The sequence below is a fragment of the Macrobrachium nipponense genome, chromosome 29 (assembly GCF_015104395.2).
Source record: "Macrobrachium nipponense isolate FS-2020 chromosome 29, ASM1510439v2, whole genome shotgun sequence".
Classification (NCBI taxonomy): Eukaryota; Metazoa; Arthropoda; class Malacostraca; order Decapoda; family Palaemonidae; genus Macrobrachium; species Macrobrachium nipponense.
In genome coordinates, this window is record NC_061092.1 from 189,604 (window position 1) to 207,348 (window position 17,745).

General features: G+C 40.9%; 1 protein-coding gene across 1 annotated transcript in view; it reads left to right on the forward strand.

Annotated features, from left to right (window-relative positions):
* The window catches only part of LOC135206030 (fibrillin-2-like), a 141,822-nt gene that overhangs the window by 29,890 nt on the left and 94,187 nt on the right, over window positions 1–17,745 (forward strand). The window contains 7 exon segments of the mRNA XM_064237200.1: window positions 2,246–2,587; window positions 3,681–3,831; window positions 4,737–4,885; window positions 5,574–5,711; window positions 6,062–6,205; window positions 6,652–6,867; window positions 7,585–7,725. Of these exon segments, the coding sequence (XP_064093270.1) occupies window positions 2,246–2,587; window positions 3,681–3,831; window positions 4,737–4,885; window positions 5,574–5,711; window positions 6,062–6,205; window positions 6,652–6,867; window positions 7,585–7,725 (1,281 nt within the window).

Consider the following 17,745-nt stretch of genomic DNA (forward strand, 5'->3'; position numbering starts at 1 on the left):
ATCAAGAAGTGTTTCCATATAGTATGTACTGTACATACTTCCTACCTTATGGAGGACAGTCAGCATGCTCAATCCTAATGTGCTTTTATTGAAAAACTTTGGCTTTCTTGATATAACGTCACAAATGGGTATTTTTCAGTAAAAGACTTATAGTTGAATTTACTCAGGCCCTTTTACTCCGATTTTGTTAATCTATTTACAAATGAATATCTTATTTGGACCTGTCATGAACTCATATCTTTTGGTGGAAAATTAGAAAGAATATGATAATATTATAAAGAGTATGTGATTCAGGAGTAGTAATTATGCTTCTGAATAGTCTTAAATAGGCTTGGTAGACAGTCTGTAAGTTAGCAATTCATAGTTATTTCCTCATCTATAGCGAGATATGTGCATATAGCTATACACATTATATATCTGAAGATACATTACTTGGTTGTCAGCAAATGAACTCAAATGCAAATGTGTGATGGCAGTACATTAGTATTACTTGGAAATTAAGTTAATCTTAAAGTACTGCAAGTGTGGTGCGTTTTTGTAAGGTTGAGTGTTCGAGTTATGTTCGCTTACCTGCATCTTGCTTCTTGATGATTCGTTCTGCAGTCTGGTTCTATGTTTAACTTATGTTTCTTCTTAATGTCAATTCTGGATTAGTCATCTTAATTGGCTTAATCTCGCAGAAGTTTGAGTGAGACGAACGGCAGAGTTTCTTTCTTTACTGTGCAAAGAATTAGAGTTACAACTACAAAGCTTATAAATCTCTTTTTGGACCCTGGCAATATTTCTACTTCTTTTCTCAAATTCAGTTACCCTCGGTTCAAATTCGGCACCACTTCCTTAGGCGGTGTAGGATCTGGTTCTTCGCCCAACTGGATTCTTGATTCGTGGAGTGGACTTTCCTTATCTTGTCCCCATCCCCTTTTGGGTGGGGTTAACGTGTTAATTCCTCCTTTTCCAGGCGGAGTCAATAATTTAACATGTTAATACCTCCTCCTGGAGGTGGAACTGCGTTCTCGATAGAAACTGAGTAAGTTTGGTGCGAGGTCACAGCTCAAATATTTTATGATGGTCTTAAGATTTTAATTGTGATGGTGTTATGGTCCAACTTCCTGTGACTAAGGTTTTGTTGATCAAATTCTAGCTCACACACCAAAGCTCAATTCTCTCTCTCTCTCTTCCTCTTTCTCGTTATTTTCACTGCACATACTCTGATTATTCTCTCTCCTTCTCTTTCTCATTATTTTCACTGTACTTTGATTATTCTCTCTCTGTCTGTTTTTACCCTACCCTATCTGCTATTATTTCTTATAGCTATCATTACACAAGATAATCTTTGCTAACTTTTCCCTTTGAGTTACGTTTTCCTTTAGATGACAGCACCCAAGCACTATGAATGGCATTTTCACTTTCTGATCAATAATTTTTATAAATTGATGGGCTATGTACAGTGTTGTTTCATACTTTAATAACTACGTAGTTTAATAACTGAAGCATTTAAAGATTTTATTGTGTTGATGTACTTCAGTAATTTTGTGGATTTAGTTGTCATTGGTAATTGCTCATCAATTTATGAAAATCTATTGGTCAGAAGGTGGAAATGCCATTCATAGTACTTGGGTGCTGTCATCTAAAAGAAAAACTTAACTCAAAAGGAAAAGTTAGCAAAGATTATCTTGCAGTAATTTAAGATTAACTTAATTTCCAAGTATTGCTAATGTACTGCCATTACACATTTACATTTGAGTTCATTACCTGACAACCAAGCACTGTATCTTCAAATACATAATGTGTATAGCTATATGCACATATCTCGCTATAGATGAGGAAATTACTATGAATTGCCAACTTACACTGTCTACGGAGGCTATTTAAGACTACGTATTCAGAAGTATAATTACTACTCCTGAATCACATACTCCTGATAATATTATCATATTCTTTCTAATTTTCCACCAAAAGGTATGAGTTCATGACAGGTACAAATTGAGCTGAACTTTACCTCTTGGTAGTGAAGTAATAATAGGATTTTACCCTGTGAGCTTTCCCTACAAAGCTATTATACATATATTTTTCCTATACATTTTTTGTATATGTTGTAAAAGCTTTGCTTTTAAGTGGTGTCATTTGAAAATTTTTGTGGCTGTTATTGTTCAAGAAAAGCTAATCATTTTTGTCAACATTTGACTGATATTTTGTGGGCTGTTACAGCGTTTGTAATTACAGTACTACTTGTTGAATATGACAGATATTAACGAGTGCCTCACGGGTCAACAAGGATGTGTACCAGGAGAACAAGTTTGTTACAATCAAGTTGGATCGTATGCTTGCATCAATGCTGATGGTTCCTTGTCTTCTCCCGGCCAAGCTCAGCATCAGTCTTTTGGGGGAAGCATTCCATTAGGTCACTCCGGAGAGTCTAGAGATCTTAATCTTTTAGGATCAACTGTGTATGGCATAGGGGATGGTGCACTTGGAGTGCAGGGATTTCCTGGAGCACGGGCTGAGCAGGGATTCCTGGATACAACACAGTCTCAGGGTCGATGTCCACCCGGGTATAAATTTAATTTGGAGATCAGAGCTTGTGATGGTGAGCCCTTAGATTTCAGATTTAATGTTACTAACAAAGCCTAGTATATTAGAGTATAGAATAACAGAAAATTGTAGTTTTTAAAGTGATTATAGGTATCTTTCAATTAATTTTCTTGTACTCGAGAGAAAATATAAATTAGCATATAACTGAATACACAATTCTTAAAAATATTCTCACTGGGGCTAAGCTCTGCTACAGTGCTGAATTAATCTTCTAAGATGATCTAACTTGACTTACTGTATCACATTTAAACAAAGAATGCCATCCAAACTGGGTTGTTAAGATGTTCGTAAAACTTGGTTGTTCTTGGAAGAAATACCCTGTTTTTATGTTTAAATCCCACTTGAACATGATTCAAAGTAGTGTGAATTGTGTGTGACTTTTAAATTATTTACCTCCAAATATAGCATCTGTTTTTTTTCAAAACTTAGCCTATCCCATTAGCCTAATGCTATGTAGATGTCGGCTCATCATGGTTATTAGAGTAAAACACCTGTCATGAATCCAAGTAATCAGAGAGAAGATGAGGGAGAACATGGAAGGTGATATTTAACATATTAAGAGTTGGAGGGCTTTGTCTTATTATAATAACAACTATGCTCATCAAAGTTAAGAGAGTGGTAGCACACATACTTTTTGGTTGATATTCATGCCATTTTAGATTTTCTCAGGTGATAACAAAATGTTTATTCAATAGTTAGTGGATTTCTTATGGCTACATACTCTGAAATCCAATGTAAGTGTTGAGACATTTTCAGGATGTAGTATTGTGCTTTAAGTTTAATAACTAGTATTAGTATTTTATATATATATATATATATATATATATATATATATATATATATATTTATATTGTTTTATAAAATCGGGGGTATATTTGCTTTGAAAGTTGATGATTGGAAGCATTTTGTGTATGACTTTTGGCAGACTGGTTTTAGTTATGTATTGATAAATGCACGCCGCTGTAGTTGGAACATTTTGTAGTTACTTTTAAAGTTAAACGCTTTTCTATGGTGCAAAAATGGAATATCATGCTTTAGTTTTGTGTTAAATAGTCTCTTGAGTATTTCTATTTTGCCTTTACTTACAGATGTGGATGAATGTGAAGTTGTGAGCGAACTATGTGGCAGAGGAGCTATCTGCCAAAACACAATAGGTTCTTACTCCTGTACTCAGATTCCTGTTTCGGATTGTCCACCTGGATTTGCCTTTGACCTTAATCTTCAGTCCTGTCTGGGTGTGTTATGCAATATCATCTGTAGTTAGATATCTTGTCTGTTGTATTCTTTTCAGGTTTATGGAAATACGTACGTCCTTTTCAAGTATTCAAATGGGAATTTGACTTGCATCTTTGTAGTTGTATACTAAACCTCTGAAGTTATTAGTACTTACACTGTATCTATGACAGTTGAGATAGAAGGAGCATGTGACTAAGAAAAGTCTTCATTTCATAATCAACCTTTCCAGTGGTCACAATAAAAATAACAGGGTTCCTCTACTTCAGGGTAGACATGTCCAGTTGAAAACAAAATGCAGTACGTATTCCTCTACTTACATAATGCAATCTTTCTCATATTTAATTTAAAGAGCCTACCTTCTACTCTACTATTTTTCACCTTGAAAATGAGTTATATAGAAGACTCGTCCAAATCAACATGCCATTTGTTACCACTTGAATCTCAAGAATTGATCTGGTCATTTATAGCTCACTTTGACAGTGTGGACAGATGTGTTGCTTGCTTTTCTCAGGGATGGTATTTTTCTGTAACGTCTCAAATTTGCCAAACTGTAATTTTCTTGTAAAATAATTGTACTGTAATAGACTCGCACAGAATAGATGCTACTTACAGTGTCATTTTATAAATTTGTATATATTTTATTTTATGGACTAGTTTTAGGTCTCTGTTTATTGCACAGAATTTTCTTTTTGTTTAAGGTAAAACAGTTTTGGTTATGCACTTATAAAATATACAAGTCGTATATTTCTACAGTTCTAATTTCTTATTAATTTTGTTGATAATATTGAGCTCTGTATTATCATTGTGATTTTCCTTTCAAAGCATAGATGATTTTATAAATCTATTGTATGTTGAATAAGATTTGAAATATCTAATTTTTTACAGAGAAGGGCATTATTATTTTACAGATAATGATGTGCGGATGGTCTGGACAACTGTGACAGAACTACTCACTTCTGCCTCAATACCCAAGGAAGTTTTATGTGTCAGGAGAAAGGGGGCCCTAATGACTGCATTGCTGGATATAAGTATAGTGCTCAGCAACAGACTTGCGTAGGTATGCTCGTAATTCATTCAGGGGGAAGTTGGTTGATTCCTTCATGTTAGTAACTTGAATAGTTGCTGATAGGTAATTCTGTTTTTGCGATCAATAGAAATTTATGTCTAGAGTACTACACTGTAAAGGACATTTTCAGGTGGAAAACTTTATGAGAGGATAATAAGGTATGTTTCACTTATTGTACATCTTTCCTTCATGTTTTGTATTTTGTGTATTGGAACTTTGCATTAAAGTTTTATGGGATCATGTTTTGTCTCGTATTGTGGAAACATTTTTATATTAATAAATTATTAGCTGATTATTCTGGGCCATTGGTGCATTGTCAAAGTATCTTTATTTTTGAACTGTAGTCATAATGAATTTTGCCAAGTAACTCATGATATGGTCAGGGTTATTTGGTAGTTTTGGTTGTCTTGTTATAAACATGTGGTTTATTGCTATGAATGATTAGTATTCATGAACAGATTGTCCACTGATGATCCTCTCTTTCTTTTGTCTTTAAAATTTAGAGAATGGTCTATGTCATTCTGCTTATGTAAGAATGACATTGGCTTTGAATATCTCTTTGGGAATAGTTTTGCTCATGTTTGTAGTTTGATCATTATACGTAGATTGTTTTCAATAGGAAGTCCTTTTTATATTGCATGCTGTTTTGTATTATTGTTACCAAGGATACTTTGGACAGATGTTGATGAATGTGCTGAGGAACTACATGGTTGTGATCCTGAGGAAGAAGTTTGTAGAAATATAGCTGGTGCTTACGAGTGTGACATGAAGTGTGATGAAGGTTTTCAGTTCAGCTTGGCTCTCAGAACTTGTGTAGGTAAGTTTTAAGTGATCTTCCATATTGTTTAAGTAGTTTCAAACGTGGACTGAAAAAAATGTCAAATGTTAATGGAAATTGTTAGCCTTTTTCAGGATTCATTTATTGCTAATATATCTCATACCTTTACTCATGATATTTTGTGTTCAAAATCCATACTTAGTGTGTGAACAGAATGGAATGTTATAGAATTTAGTAGTTAAGATCATCACCTCAGAATGATTTTTGTATCATGAAAGCTTTTGACAATTAAAAGTATTATATTATTAACTTATGTAATAGATAGTCATGGACAATTAGTAGTATGGTAGTAGGTTGAATGGGCTGGAGTTAAACTCAGCCTGCCACAGACCGGGACGAATGTGTTGATGTACCTTGTGACCTTGGCTGGGAGTGTCACAACACAGCAGGATCCTATACATGCCATGAACTTCCTCGCGCCCTCTGTCCCGCTGGGTATAAACCATCCAACAGCTCAACCACAGGCTGTGAAGGTTAGGTGATAGATCCTTGCCTCAGCTGCTTGACTGTTTTGTGATACCCAAAGAGGTACCATTTAGTGTCCAGCTTTGCTTGTGGTCTAGTAATGAACCACTGCTTTCTTTTGTGCTGATATAAACTGTTTTATTCTGTGCCCACTTTGCTGTAATGATAAATAAAATATGTTGGAATTGCATTGGTTCTTCTTGCAAAATGCAGACTATACAAAATTTGAATGTACTCTGAAAGGTAAGTTTAATTCTTGAGCAGATGCTTTATTTTATTGATTTTGCTTATGTTTTAATGACTGAGTTTTGCTAATTATCTGTTAAGTGTCTTGTATTATGTGATTGTATTTGCTGTGTATTGCTTTAAGAAAAAGTATTGTAAATTGGGTTTTGTACTGTCCCATCAGTGGTAGTGACTCTTTCATTTTTAATGTCTTTTTATATTTTTGTAGATGTTGATGAATGCGTAGAAGGGCTTCATATATGTCAACTAGAAAGTGAAATTTGTATTAACGAAATTGGCAAATACCGATGTGAATCGATCAGCCTAAATGAAGTGGATTTAGGAAGAAATGCATATGAAATTTTACCACAGGCTACTTTCCAAACCCCCGTGCAAGAATGCCCTGAAGGTTTTGGATTTGATTTGAATACAAAACGATGCCTTGGTAAGTTGTTACCTTTTATGTTGAAAATAATCTAGTGACTCATTAAATGTTTAGTACTCACTATGTACACTTTTAGAATGACATCCATAAAACTAGCATTGATAGAACATGGGTAATAATGCTTTGATTGATGGTAATGATAATTATTTACATTAGGTCTTGAAAAAATTAGTGATCAGGAGTAGTGGAAATTTTTATCCAAAAAAGTGCAGATTTGAGGAATGAAATGTTTGTCTCATCATTGGCCCTATCCTTACCTCTTTTCTAGATTCCCTACACTGTGAGAGCTCTTCTGTCTTTCCTTCCAAAGGTACTGTGGTGACCATTGACTTGATAACCGTAGAGAGAGTTCCTCCACTTTTCAGGTTGCCTCATAATGTACTTCAGACCACCTATTCCCACTTTTACTCTGGAAATTGTTCACCCTGAGAGTGCACAATTTGATGGTTGTTTCTTTTCCTTAACTATCAAGTTTTTTTATTCTCATTGTACTTTCATTTTCAAAGAGGTCTGGTTTTATCAGTTCCATCAACGTTAAGCCCAGTTCCTTTCCTTTCCTATCAGGCTCTAATTTTTAAGTTTACTAAGTGTTATGCACAGGAAAATATTCATTGAAGATTATCATAATATTTCCCCATAAATGTTGAATATGTGAAATAAAATTCTTTTAAGGGAAGTATGCATAAAATAAGGAATTTACTGTACTTTTCTTTGCAGATATTGATGAGTGTGGAACAAATCTTCACAACTGTTCAACCACAGAGAAATGCATTAACACACTGGGTGGATTTGCATGTCGGACCCGGCGACGTTGTTCTGCTGGTTATGCTCCAGATCCTGCTTCTGGTGAATGCAAAGGTATACATTATAATTCATTTTCTGGGCTCAGCTCGTGTCGGCCTATGAAAGGATCCTTAATATCATTCTTTCTAGGTAAAATTAATCTAAAATTACCAGAGAAAAACAAATTAAGAAAATGTCAGTAAAACTGACTCGCTCACTCTTTAAAAGAAGTGTCGGTATGAGAATAGGGGCGAGTGGGAACACTACCACGAGACATTCACCAATTAGACCTTCCAATCAAAATCCCCACTAGAGAGAGCTGATACCAACGGGCGATGCGGCCGCTACTACTACTACTAGGGGACGCCACGGACAGCAGCGCCCCTAGCGGTCATCCTTAATTATTAGCGCTAAGCGTCGTACGTCTTTTCTTGCTTGTGTACTATTTTCTGGATTTACCTCATTCTCCATTATGGAACGTGCTGCCATCGCAACGGCTAAGTTAAGTGCCTCATAAGTAGTGTTTTACCGTATTTTAGTCTTCCAGGAACCAGTATTTTCCTTCTAATAGGTCATATACGGTTTCCCGGTCGACTCGTGGCGGCGCCATGCTGCCACATTAAGAATTCCCAGTCTTCCATACTGGGACTTCTTATACTTATGGGCTTACTATATCACGTTCATCGTTTTTTACATCGCCTTTTTAGCTAGGTTAGCCCATTTACCATTCTCTTAGTTTGGTATTTAGGGCTATTCTGTGTTTCTGGCCCAGCATCCCGGCTCTTGCTCTTCATCGGCTATCGCTGGCTCCGAGTAGGCTTCTGTTCCTCGGAACAGTTTGCCTCCTCCTGGGCTTCTTTTTCTTTTACTAAAAGTGTCTTTTCCATCTTTACGATGTAATTTTAGTTCTATTTAGGGTGTTAGGCTAGCCTAGGTGCATGTCCCATGTATTGGTACAGCCTGGTTCACGTGCCCTTCCACGGTTGTGTTGCTATCGCGGCTTAGGCACTTGCCGGTCACGTGTTCCATCGCACCTTACCCTTCCCCTTCCCTCCCTACCAGGTATAAGGGAGGGGTCTGGGGGACCCCTTTGGTTGCCATGACAACCTCAGTTGCCTTCCTCCCTCCTTCTCTGAGGAGGCCAGGGGTTCTCCCCAGCTGGGGTATAGGGCGACCACTTGTTTCGGGTACCGGGTCACCGAGCGGGTAGTTGTTGGGACGGGGAGGAGTAGGCCACCACCATCTCTCTCTCTCCCGCCGTGTAACGCCGAGAACCCTCCCCCCCCCCCCCCCCCAGTTGCTCAGCCCACCTTTCCCCCATTATAACGAACGGAGCCTTCCGCCGCAGCCGGGGCACCTTTGGTTATAGCTTGCTGGCTCCGCCAGCAGGCGGGGTGGTCACTACTAGTGGTCTATTGCTTGCCTACTATATCCTTCCCATTTTTTTCCCCGCTACCTGGAAGGGAAGGGGCTTGCTTCTTACCCGGGCACTCTTTCTAGTAGACGGGGGGGAAAGGTTTGATATGTTTTATTTCGTTATTTTTTTAAGGATACCCTAATTTTACGATGAATTCCTAGATTTATATTATATATACCATCTCCGCCGTTTTCCGTCGTGGTTTCAATTTTCACCACCACACCTGGTTGGATTCTATCTCTTGTCTCCAGCGTAGCCTTGGACAAACTCCAACCATCTTGCTACCACACGTATTATGGCGGGGCTCTGGTTTAATCTAACTTTCTCGCTCCGGCACCAGCGGAGCAATTGTTAGGCTGTAAGTGTTCTCCTGATACTTATGTATCTTTCCACTTACAGGCTACCAACTGTCAGGTCCTTGGGTGCAATGCGACGTTATACGACCCCTGCGCCCACGATGAGTGCAGGTCTCACGCCCCGTGTGCCACGCCTTACAACGACATGATCGTCTGGCACCCGGAAGCCTGCGCCATCTGTTACGACCTGGTCAGTCAGCTGGTGGAGGGGGTAAGTCGATTATAGACTTTTTTATCGTATTACTAACAACACTTAGTCATAAGCTTGTTAACCCCGCTCCGCCATTAGAAGCTTCATTTCGCCTTCTCTTTCAGGCTGCCGGTGTGAGGGAAGTCGCCCTAGCAACCCTGAAAGCTTGAGTGGGCGGCTTCGGGAAAGAACGCCGCCAAAGGCCAGCCTTACATCTTGGACAAGAAGCTGGCCGTTCAGATCTTCCCCGGTGGCAAGTCAACAGGGTATGTTGACCCCATATCTGCAGCCCCTCTCATAGCCTCCATCCAGCAAGCGATGCAGCAGTCTCTTTCGGGGCCGTGGCCACGCAGGAGACGGTCCCGGACGTCGCAACCTTGGACCTTAATATTGAGCCTATGGCGGTAGGTGCTGAGGATTTGTTAGTTGAGGTAGGTGTGTCGGGTGCCCAAGGTCTTCCTTGGCGCTCCTGGATCTTCTCCTGTCCCTTCTTCTACCGCTTCTTTCCAAGGCTTTTTGGGATCTGAGACCCCTACCCGCTCTCTCTGTACCCCCAAAGGTGAAGGGACAGAGAGAACCGAAGACCCTTGTTAAGACGACTTCTAAAAAGTCGTCGTCGTCTTCTTCAGCTAAGAAGTCTTCGACTTCCTATGCTGACGCGGTGAAGGCTAAGCCGAGCTCTTCCTATTCAAAGAGCTCTAGAAGCAAGGCTTCTAAGGAGAAGGCTCGCGCTCCCGCTGAGCCAATGCCTTCTCCGGCCTCCACCGCATCCACTCCGGCAACGCCGGTTGGAGTAGCGGGACCTAGCTCCTTTGATCCCACTGCTTTCTCAGCAGTGGTGATGCAACAGGTAGGAGAGATGGTTGGCTCACAGGTCTCCGCCCTCGGAACCAGGTTCGAACAAATGTTCGCACAACTGTCGAGCACTTTGTCTCAGTCAGGCCAGTCCATCCAAGATCTCTCTAACAGAGTTAGAGAGAACGAGGACCGAGTAGCTGGGCTTGCTCAGGCTCCTCATCCAGTCTCCCCAGTAGCAAGTGCTGGTATTCTCCAGCTACCACCTTATGGAGTCGCTACCCTCACCGCCTTCTCCATGGAGAATCCATGGAGAGTGGCCGCTTACGCTCCATTCAAGGACGGTATGATCTCTGTCCCGGAGTGTGGAACTCGAAGGATTGAGGACTTCGAGTTTTATCCTCCGGGATTGACGCAGCCTTTCATTGGTTATGCTAGGCTGACCGTAGCGGCACTCACTAGGAGGACAAGATCTCCAGGGAGAACGTTCTCTATAGTAGAGATCACGCTCAACGCGAATGGGTTCACTGCCTTGAGGACTGGGAGTGTACCAACACTAAGCTCCAGGCTTTCAAGAGTCCTTTTACTATTTTTGCGACGGAGGAGGAGGCTTCTCTTCCGTTCGCTACAAAAATAGTGGACGCGACTCTTCAGGCAGTCCTCAAGGATGAGCCCATGCCACAGCTGAGGGAAGCAGAGTCTACTTCTCCGCTCTTCCCAGCTTTCGGAGAATTGTGGGAGAACTTGCCTGCCACTTTCACGCTTGGTAAGCTCAAACCGGACTGTGCTATGGACCAGTTTGGCGAAAAGCTCCCAAGGCTGCCTGATTCCTTGATTCAGGCAGAGTTCGACGCTCGAACTAGGTTTGGCAGGTCCCTCAATTCTCTGATTATCACAGAGATGGCTGCTCTTTCGTATGGCACAGAACCTTTATTTAAGATTCTGGCCCAAGTCCCAGCTTCAAACGGTTCAGACGGATGCTTTCGACTTCTTCCAAGCTAGGAGGAATTGCCGAAAGCACGTTCTGCAGGAGTGCACTATTAGGCACGAACCTAATAGACTCCTGGCTTCCAGCATTGTGGGGGGGAGCGGACCTCTTCCCAGTCCGCTGTAAATGAGGTACACCACGAGGCTGCTAGGCTCAACCAGAGCCTTAGAGCTAGATGGGGGTATCTCCTCTAAGAGGAAACAAGAATCCGCCCCTGCTGCTGGTAAGAAACTAAAGAAGTCTGGTAAAAGGTTCCAGCCTTACCAGAAACACCAGCAACAGCAGCAATTTGTTCAGGCCGTCCCGGTTACCCAACAGGGACAACCTTCAACCTCGAAGCAGACCCAGCCCATCCTCCTGCTGTCTCCTCAGTCACAACCCTCGACCTCCTACGCACTCTCGCCGGCCTTCAACCCTATGTATGAGGGTCAGGCTTACCCTCCCTTTAATAGGCAATCGAGAGGTAACAGAGCGAGAGGCCACTTTCGCCAGCGTGGCACAGGAAGGGCGGCAAGGAGTAGGCAGTTCAGAGGAGGGCGTGGAGGTCAACCCGCCCATCAACAATGAGGTTCCCCAGGTAGGAGGGAGGCTGTTTCCTCTTCCGTCACAGGTGGGGGTTCAGCAATTGGGCACAGAGCATAGTGTCCAAGGGATTGGGTTGGAGTTGGATCAAAGATCCCCCTCCAATCAAATCATTCCGTCAAGTACCATCAAAGGAATTGACAGATTATGCAGAGGAACTCCTTCAGAAAGGAGCTATTGCGAGAGTCAAGCATCTAAAATTTCAAGGTCGCTTATTCAGAAGGGTAATCTTAGACTTGTCAAGGCTAAACTCTTTCATTCGTTGCGACAAGTTCAAAATGCTTACCCTCTCGCAGGTAAGGACCTTACTTCCTCGTGGAGCCGTCACATGCTCCATCGATCTTACAGACGCATACTATCATATCCCTATAGCCAGACACTTCCGCCCATTCCTAGGATTCAGGCTAGGAAATCAGACATTCTCATTCAAAGTGATGCCCTTCGGTCTGAATGTAGCCCCCAGGGTATTAACGAAAATAGCAGAAGTAGTGGTGCAACAATTGAGAACTCAGGGAATAATGATAGCAGCATACCTCGACGATTGGTTGATCTGGGCACCAACAGTCGAGGAATGTCTCAAAGCCACGAAAAAGGTAGTTCAATTTCTGGAACATCTGGGGTTCCAGATAAACAAAACGAAATCCAGACTTACTCCGGAGTCTTCGTTTTCAGTGGCTAGGAATCCAATGGGATTTGTCTTCCCACAATCTGTCAATTCCAGTGGCCAAACGGAAAGAGATAGCCAAGTCTGTCAGACAATTTCTCAAATGCAAGCAAACATCAAGGAGAAGCCAGGAAAGAATCCTAGGTTCCCTTCAGTTTGCTTCAGTGACAGATATCCTCCTGAAAGCAAGGCTGAAAGATATAAATCGAGTTTGGCGATCGAGAGCAAACGCCAAATCTCGAGACAAGTTGTCAGTAATTCCACAGATCCTTCGCAATCAACTCCGTCCATGGACAAAAGTAAAGAACCTGGCCAAGCGGGTGCCCCTTCAATATCCCCTTCCAGTGTTAACCATTCACACGGATGCCTCCCTGTCCGGGTGGGGGGGATATTCTCAATCCAAACAAGTTCAGGGGACTTGGTCAGTTCAATTCCGCCAGCTCCACATAAACGTTCTGGAAGCAATGGCAGTATTTCTTACCCTGAAGAGACTTCTTCCCCCGGAAAAGTCTCATCTAAGACTAGTTTTGGACAGTGCAGTGGTAGTTCATTGCATCAACAGAGGAGGGTCCAAATCCAAACATGTGAACCATGTCATGATAGCCATCTTTGCACTAGCAAACAAACACAAATGGCATCTGTCCGCCACTCACCTGGCGGGGGTAAGAAATGTGATAGCAGACGCCTTGTCCCGGTCGGTCCCTCTGGAATCAGAAATGGTCCCTAGACGACGGGTCATTCCAGTGGATATGCCGGAGAGTCCCAGGTCTCCAAGTAGATCTCTTCGCCTCACAAGCGAACCACAAGCTCCCTTGCTATGTGGCCCCCAACCTGGACCCTCTGGCTTATGCACAGAACGCCCTGTTCGTTAGATTGGAATCAGTGGAGAAAAATTTATGTTTTTCCTCCAGTGAATCTTCTCTTGAAAGTCTTGAGCAAGCTGAGGACTTCAAGGGACTAGTAGCCCTGATTGCTCCAGACTGGGCCCAAGAGCAACTGGTACCCTCTGCTTCTGGAATTGGGTCTCCGACCTCAACGGATTCCCAATCCCAAGCTGTCACAATCAGTACAAATGAGACTGTGTTCGCTTCCTCAGGAATTCTTCAGACCCTAACTTTATGGACTTCATGAAGTTTGCGGCTAATAAAGATGCTAACATTGATCCACAAAACATCCTCTTCCTAGAATCAGATAAGAGAGAGTCAACTATTAGACAATATGACTCAGCTGTTAAAAAATTAGCATCCTTCCTGAAAGAATCAAACACTACAACCATGACAGTTAATTTAGCTATATCCTTTTTCAGATCCTTGTTTGAAAAAGGTTTAGCAGCTAGCACTATTACTACTCATAAATCGGCTTTGAAGAAGATCTTTCAGTTAGGTTTCCAGATAGATCTGACTGAATCTTATTTTACGTCTATCCCTAAAGCCTGTGCTAGACTTAGACCTTCTCAAAGGCCTACTGCAGTCTCATGGTTCTTAATGATGTCCTCAAACTAGCATCAGATACTGACAACTCATCTTGTACATTCATAATGCTTCTTAGAAAGACATTATTCTTATTAAGCCTAGCTTCAGGAGCTAGAATTTCAGAACTGTCGGCTCTATCCAGAGATGCGGGTCATGTGGAATTCCTCCCCTCAGGAGAAGTTCTGCTTGCTCCGGATCGTAGTTTTTTGGCTAAAAATGAGGATCCCCTTGCAAGGTGGGCTCCTTGGAAAGTCATCCCACTTCCGCAAGACCCTTCTCTCTGCCCAGTATCAACTTTCAGAGCCTTTCTATCTCGTACATCCTCAAGATCCTCAGGTTCTCTCTTCATGAGAGAAAAAGGTGGTACTTTATCAGTAAAAGGTATTAGACAACAAATCCTTTACTTCATTAAACAAGCCAATCCTGATTCATTTCCAAAAGCACATGACATCAGGGGAGTAGCCACCTCAATTAATTACTTTCAACATATGAACTTTGAGGATCTTAAAAAGTATACTGGATGGAAATCTCCGACAGTCTTTAAACGTCACTATCTAAAGTCCTTGGAATCTTTAAAATTTTCTGCAGTAGCAGCGGGAAACATTGTTTCCCCTGATACTGTATAGTAGTCGTAGTATAGATCCAGGTCTCCTCTCTACCTACCTCGTCCAACATGCCTCACCCTATCGCCATGCTACTCGGATATTCTAGCCTTAGCCGCTGAGATCATATTAGTGGATTGTCCCTTATTTTTTTGCTAGGGACATCCACACTATGTACTGATAATGTACTTCAGTGTACCTACCCTTATTTTTATGCTAGGGTAGGACACAATGTGTTTGTATATTTTGTAAATACGTTATCTAAGTGAATCTATTTTGTTAAATTACACTGCATTATTGTATTTTACTATGTTTACTATACAGTAATACTTTGGGTTACGAACCGATTAGTATACGAATTTTTTAACTTACGAAGTGACGACCTCATTCTGGAATACGAATTTCGCTTGGAATACGAATGCGCGAATTTCCATCATGGAGGCCGCCTGATTTGTTTACATCGGATGAGCGTGGGATCTGCGAACGCATTTTTTTCGGCCAAAACTTAACGCCTGCTTTTTTGTTTACATCGGATGAGCGTGGGATCTGCGAACGCATCTTTTTTCGGCCAAAACTTAACGAGGGTCCAGTGACTTCCTCCTACGCATCCCTTGACCCTTTTTAAACCATAAACTCTTTCAATATCTCGCTGGCGGTAAGATTGAACGCATCTGTCCGTGATACGCTCTCAAATTTGCTTAGTGATTTGCGCACGTGTTGTGTTTCCGTAATAGTGCTTATACATTACTATTACCCAAATACTAAAGACAATGGCTCCCAAGATGACGAAGGCAAGCAGCAAGAAGGAAAGCATAAGAAAGAAGGAGATGATTACAGTCGAAATTGAGAAGGAAATTATCCAAATGCATGATAAAGGCGAGTGCGTGAAAAGACATTGCAGCATTCTTCAAGCGGTCGCAATCAACGATCTGCACTATTTTGAAGAAAAAGGAAGAAATTAAAGCCAGTAAAGCATCAAAAGGTGTCACAGTATTGACGAAACAACGGCCTTATATTCTCGACGATGTAGAAAATTTGCTCATAGAAAAATATTTTTTCAAAATTGTGAAAGACAACATAGTGTTTGCGTAAGCGTAAAATTAGTGATCGTAGTGAACGGTGCTCTCTAGAGAAAGAACCAGAAAGTCTTCCAGAAGTGTTCACGGAGGGAGATTTCACCCCAAGCCCTAACCCTCTCCTCCTCACCCTTCCCCTCCTCCCGTCTCCGTCAAGCCAGCAGCCGACACCTCGCCAAAGGTAAAGTTCAGGTTTTACTGTGCATGCATATTAAATCTAGTGTTTATATTTACAATTTCATTCTTCAATTTTATAATTTTATGTAATTCCTACACGAATTTTCAACCTTAGTGAACAAAAATAAATGGAAAAAATATGAATTGAAATGGTTATTCATGGTCGGGTGGAACGCATTATTTGCTTTTTATAACATTCTTATGGGAAAATCCATTTGGGTTACGAATTTTTTAGGTTACGAAGCAGGTTCTGGAACGGATTAAATTCGTAACCCAAGGTATTACTGTAATTTTAAGTACTTTACATTACTAACTTTCTTTTATGTCATTGTTTAAAATAAGTTAGCCTTAAGTACTTAGTTTATATGCTGTAATAACTGATTTACTTATATTATATCCCTCATTTTTACAACTGATTTTCATTTGTCCTTTTTTCCCATCTTGTCTGTTTCTCTGGTACTCTTTCATAGGCCGACACGAGCTGAGCCCAGAAAAGGGATTTTGACGTAGGAAAAATCTATTTCTGGGCGATTGGCTCGTGTCGCCCTATGAAACCCGCCCTGTATTGATTGCCCCCCTGCAGGACAAGATGTTTCATAGATTAAGGATGACCGCTAGTGGGGCGCTGCTGTCCGTGGCGTCCCCCTAGTAGTGTAGTAGCGGCCGCTCGCCCGTTGGTATCAGCTCTCTCTAGTGGGGATTTTGATTGGAAGGTCTAATTGTGAATGTCTCGTGGTAGTGTTCCCACTCGCCCCTATTCTCATACCGACACTTTCTTTTAAAGAATGAGCGAGTCAGTTTTACTGACATTTTCTTAATTTGTTTTTCTCTGGTAATTTTAGATTAATTTTACCTAGAAAGAATGATATTAAGGATCCTTTCATAGGGCGACACGAGCCAATCACCCAGAAATAGATTTTTCCTACGTCAAAATCCCTTTATTAAACTCTAACAGAATGTCTGTCTTATGAATGTTTATTTTTAAACTTGTTACAGTATACAAATTAATTTGCTATTGTTTCCATATGAATTGTAAGCCCCGTATTTTTATGTATGTATGTAAGGCAGTCCCTGGCTTACGACGTTCTGAGGTTACGGCGCTTTTCAATTATATTCATCAGAAATTATTTCCAGATTTATGGTGTATGTTCCAGGGTTATAACGCTTACGACACCAAACTGGCAGAAAGAATTACTCGAAAAATGCAAAATAAACAATATTTAAAGTTTTTTTATGAAAAATGCAATAAAAATGCAGTTTACATAGTTTTTAATGCACCAAAATAAAAAGTAAGGTTTTCTTAGGATTTTAGACAATTTTCCAGCTTATGGCGATTTTCAGCTCATGACATATCTCAAGAATGTAACGCCCATCATAAGCTGGGGACTGACTGTGTATGTGTGTGTGTGTGTATATATATATATATATATATATATATATATATATATATATATATATATATATATATATATATATATATATATATACAGTGGAACCTCTACATACGAAAGTCTCTACGTACGAAAAATCCAGGTTACAAAAGCAAAGACGAAGATTTTTTTGCTTCTGTGTATAAAAATAATTCAGGTTGCGAAAGGGTGTATGTATTGTAAACCAAAATTCGCCCGGGCCGCCGAGAACAATTTTAAAACTTGCTTGCCGCCAACTCAGTAGACTCGCCACCATCCTCCCGCTCTCCCATTGGTTCCTGATGCTAGTCACCGCCGTAAGATCCTGCTCTCCTACTGGTCAGCATCTGTCCCATCATGCCTCTAC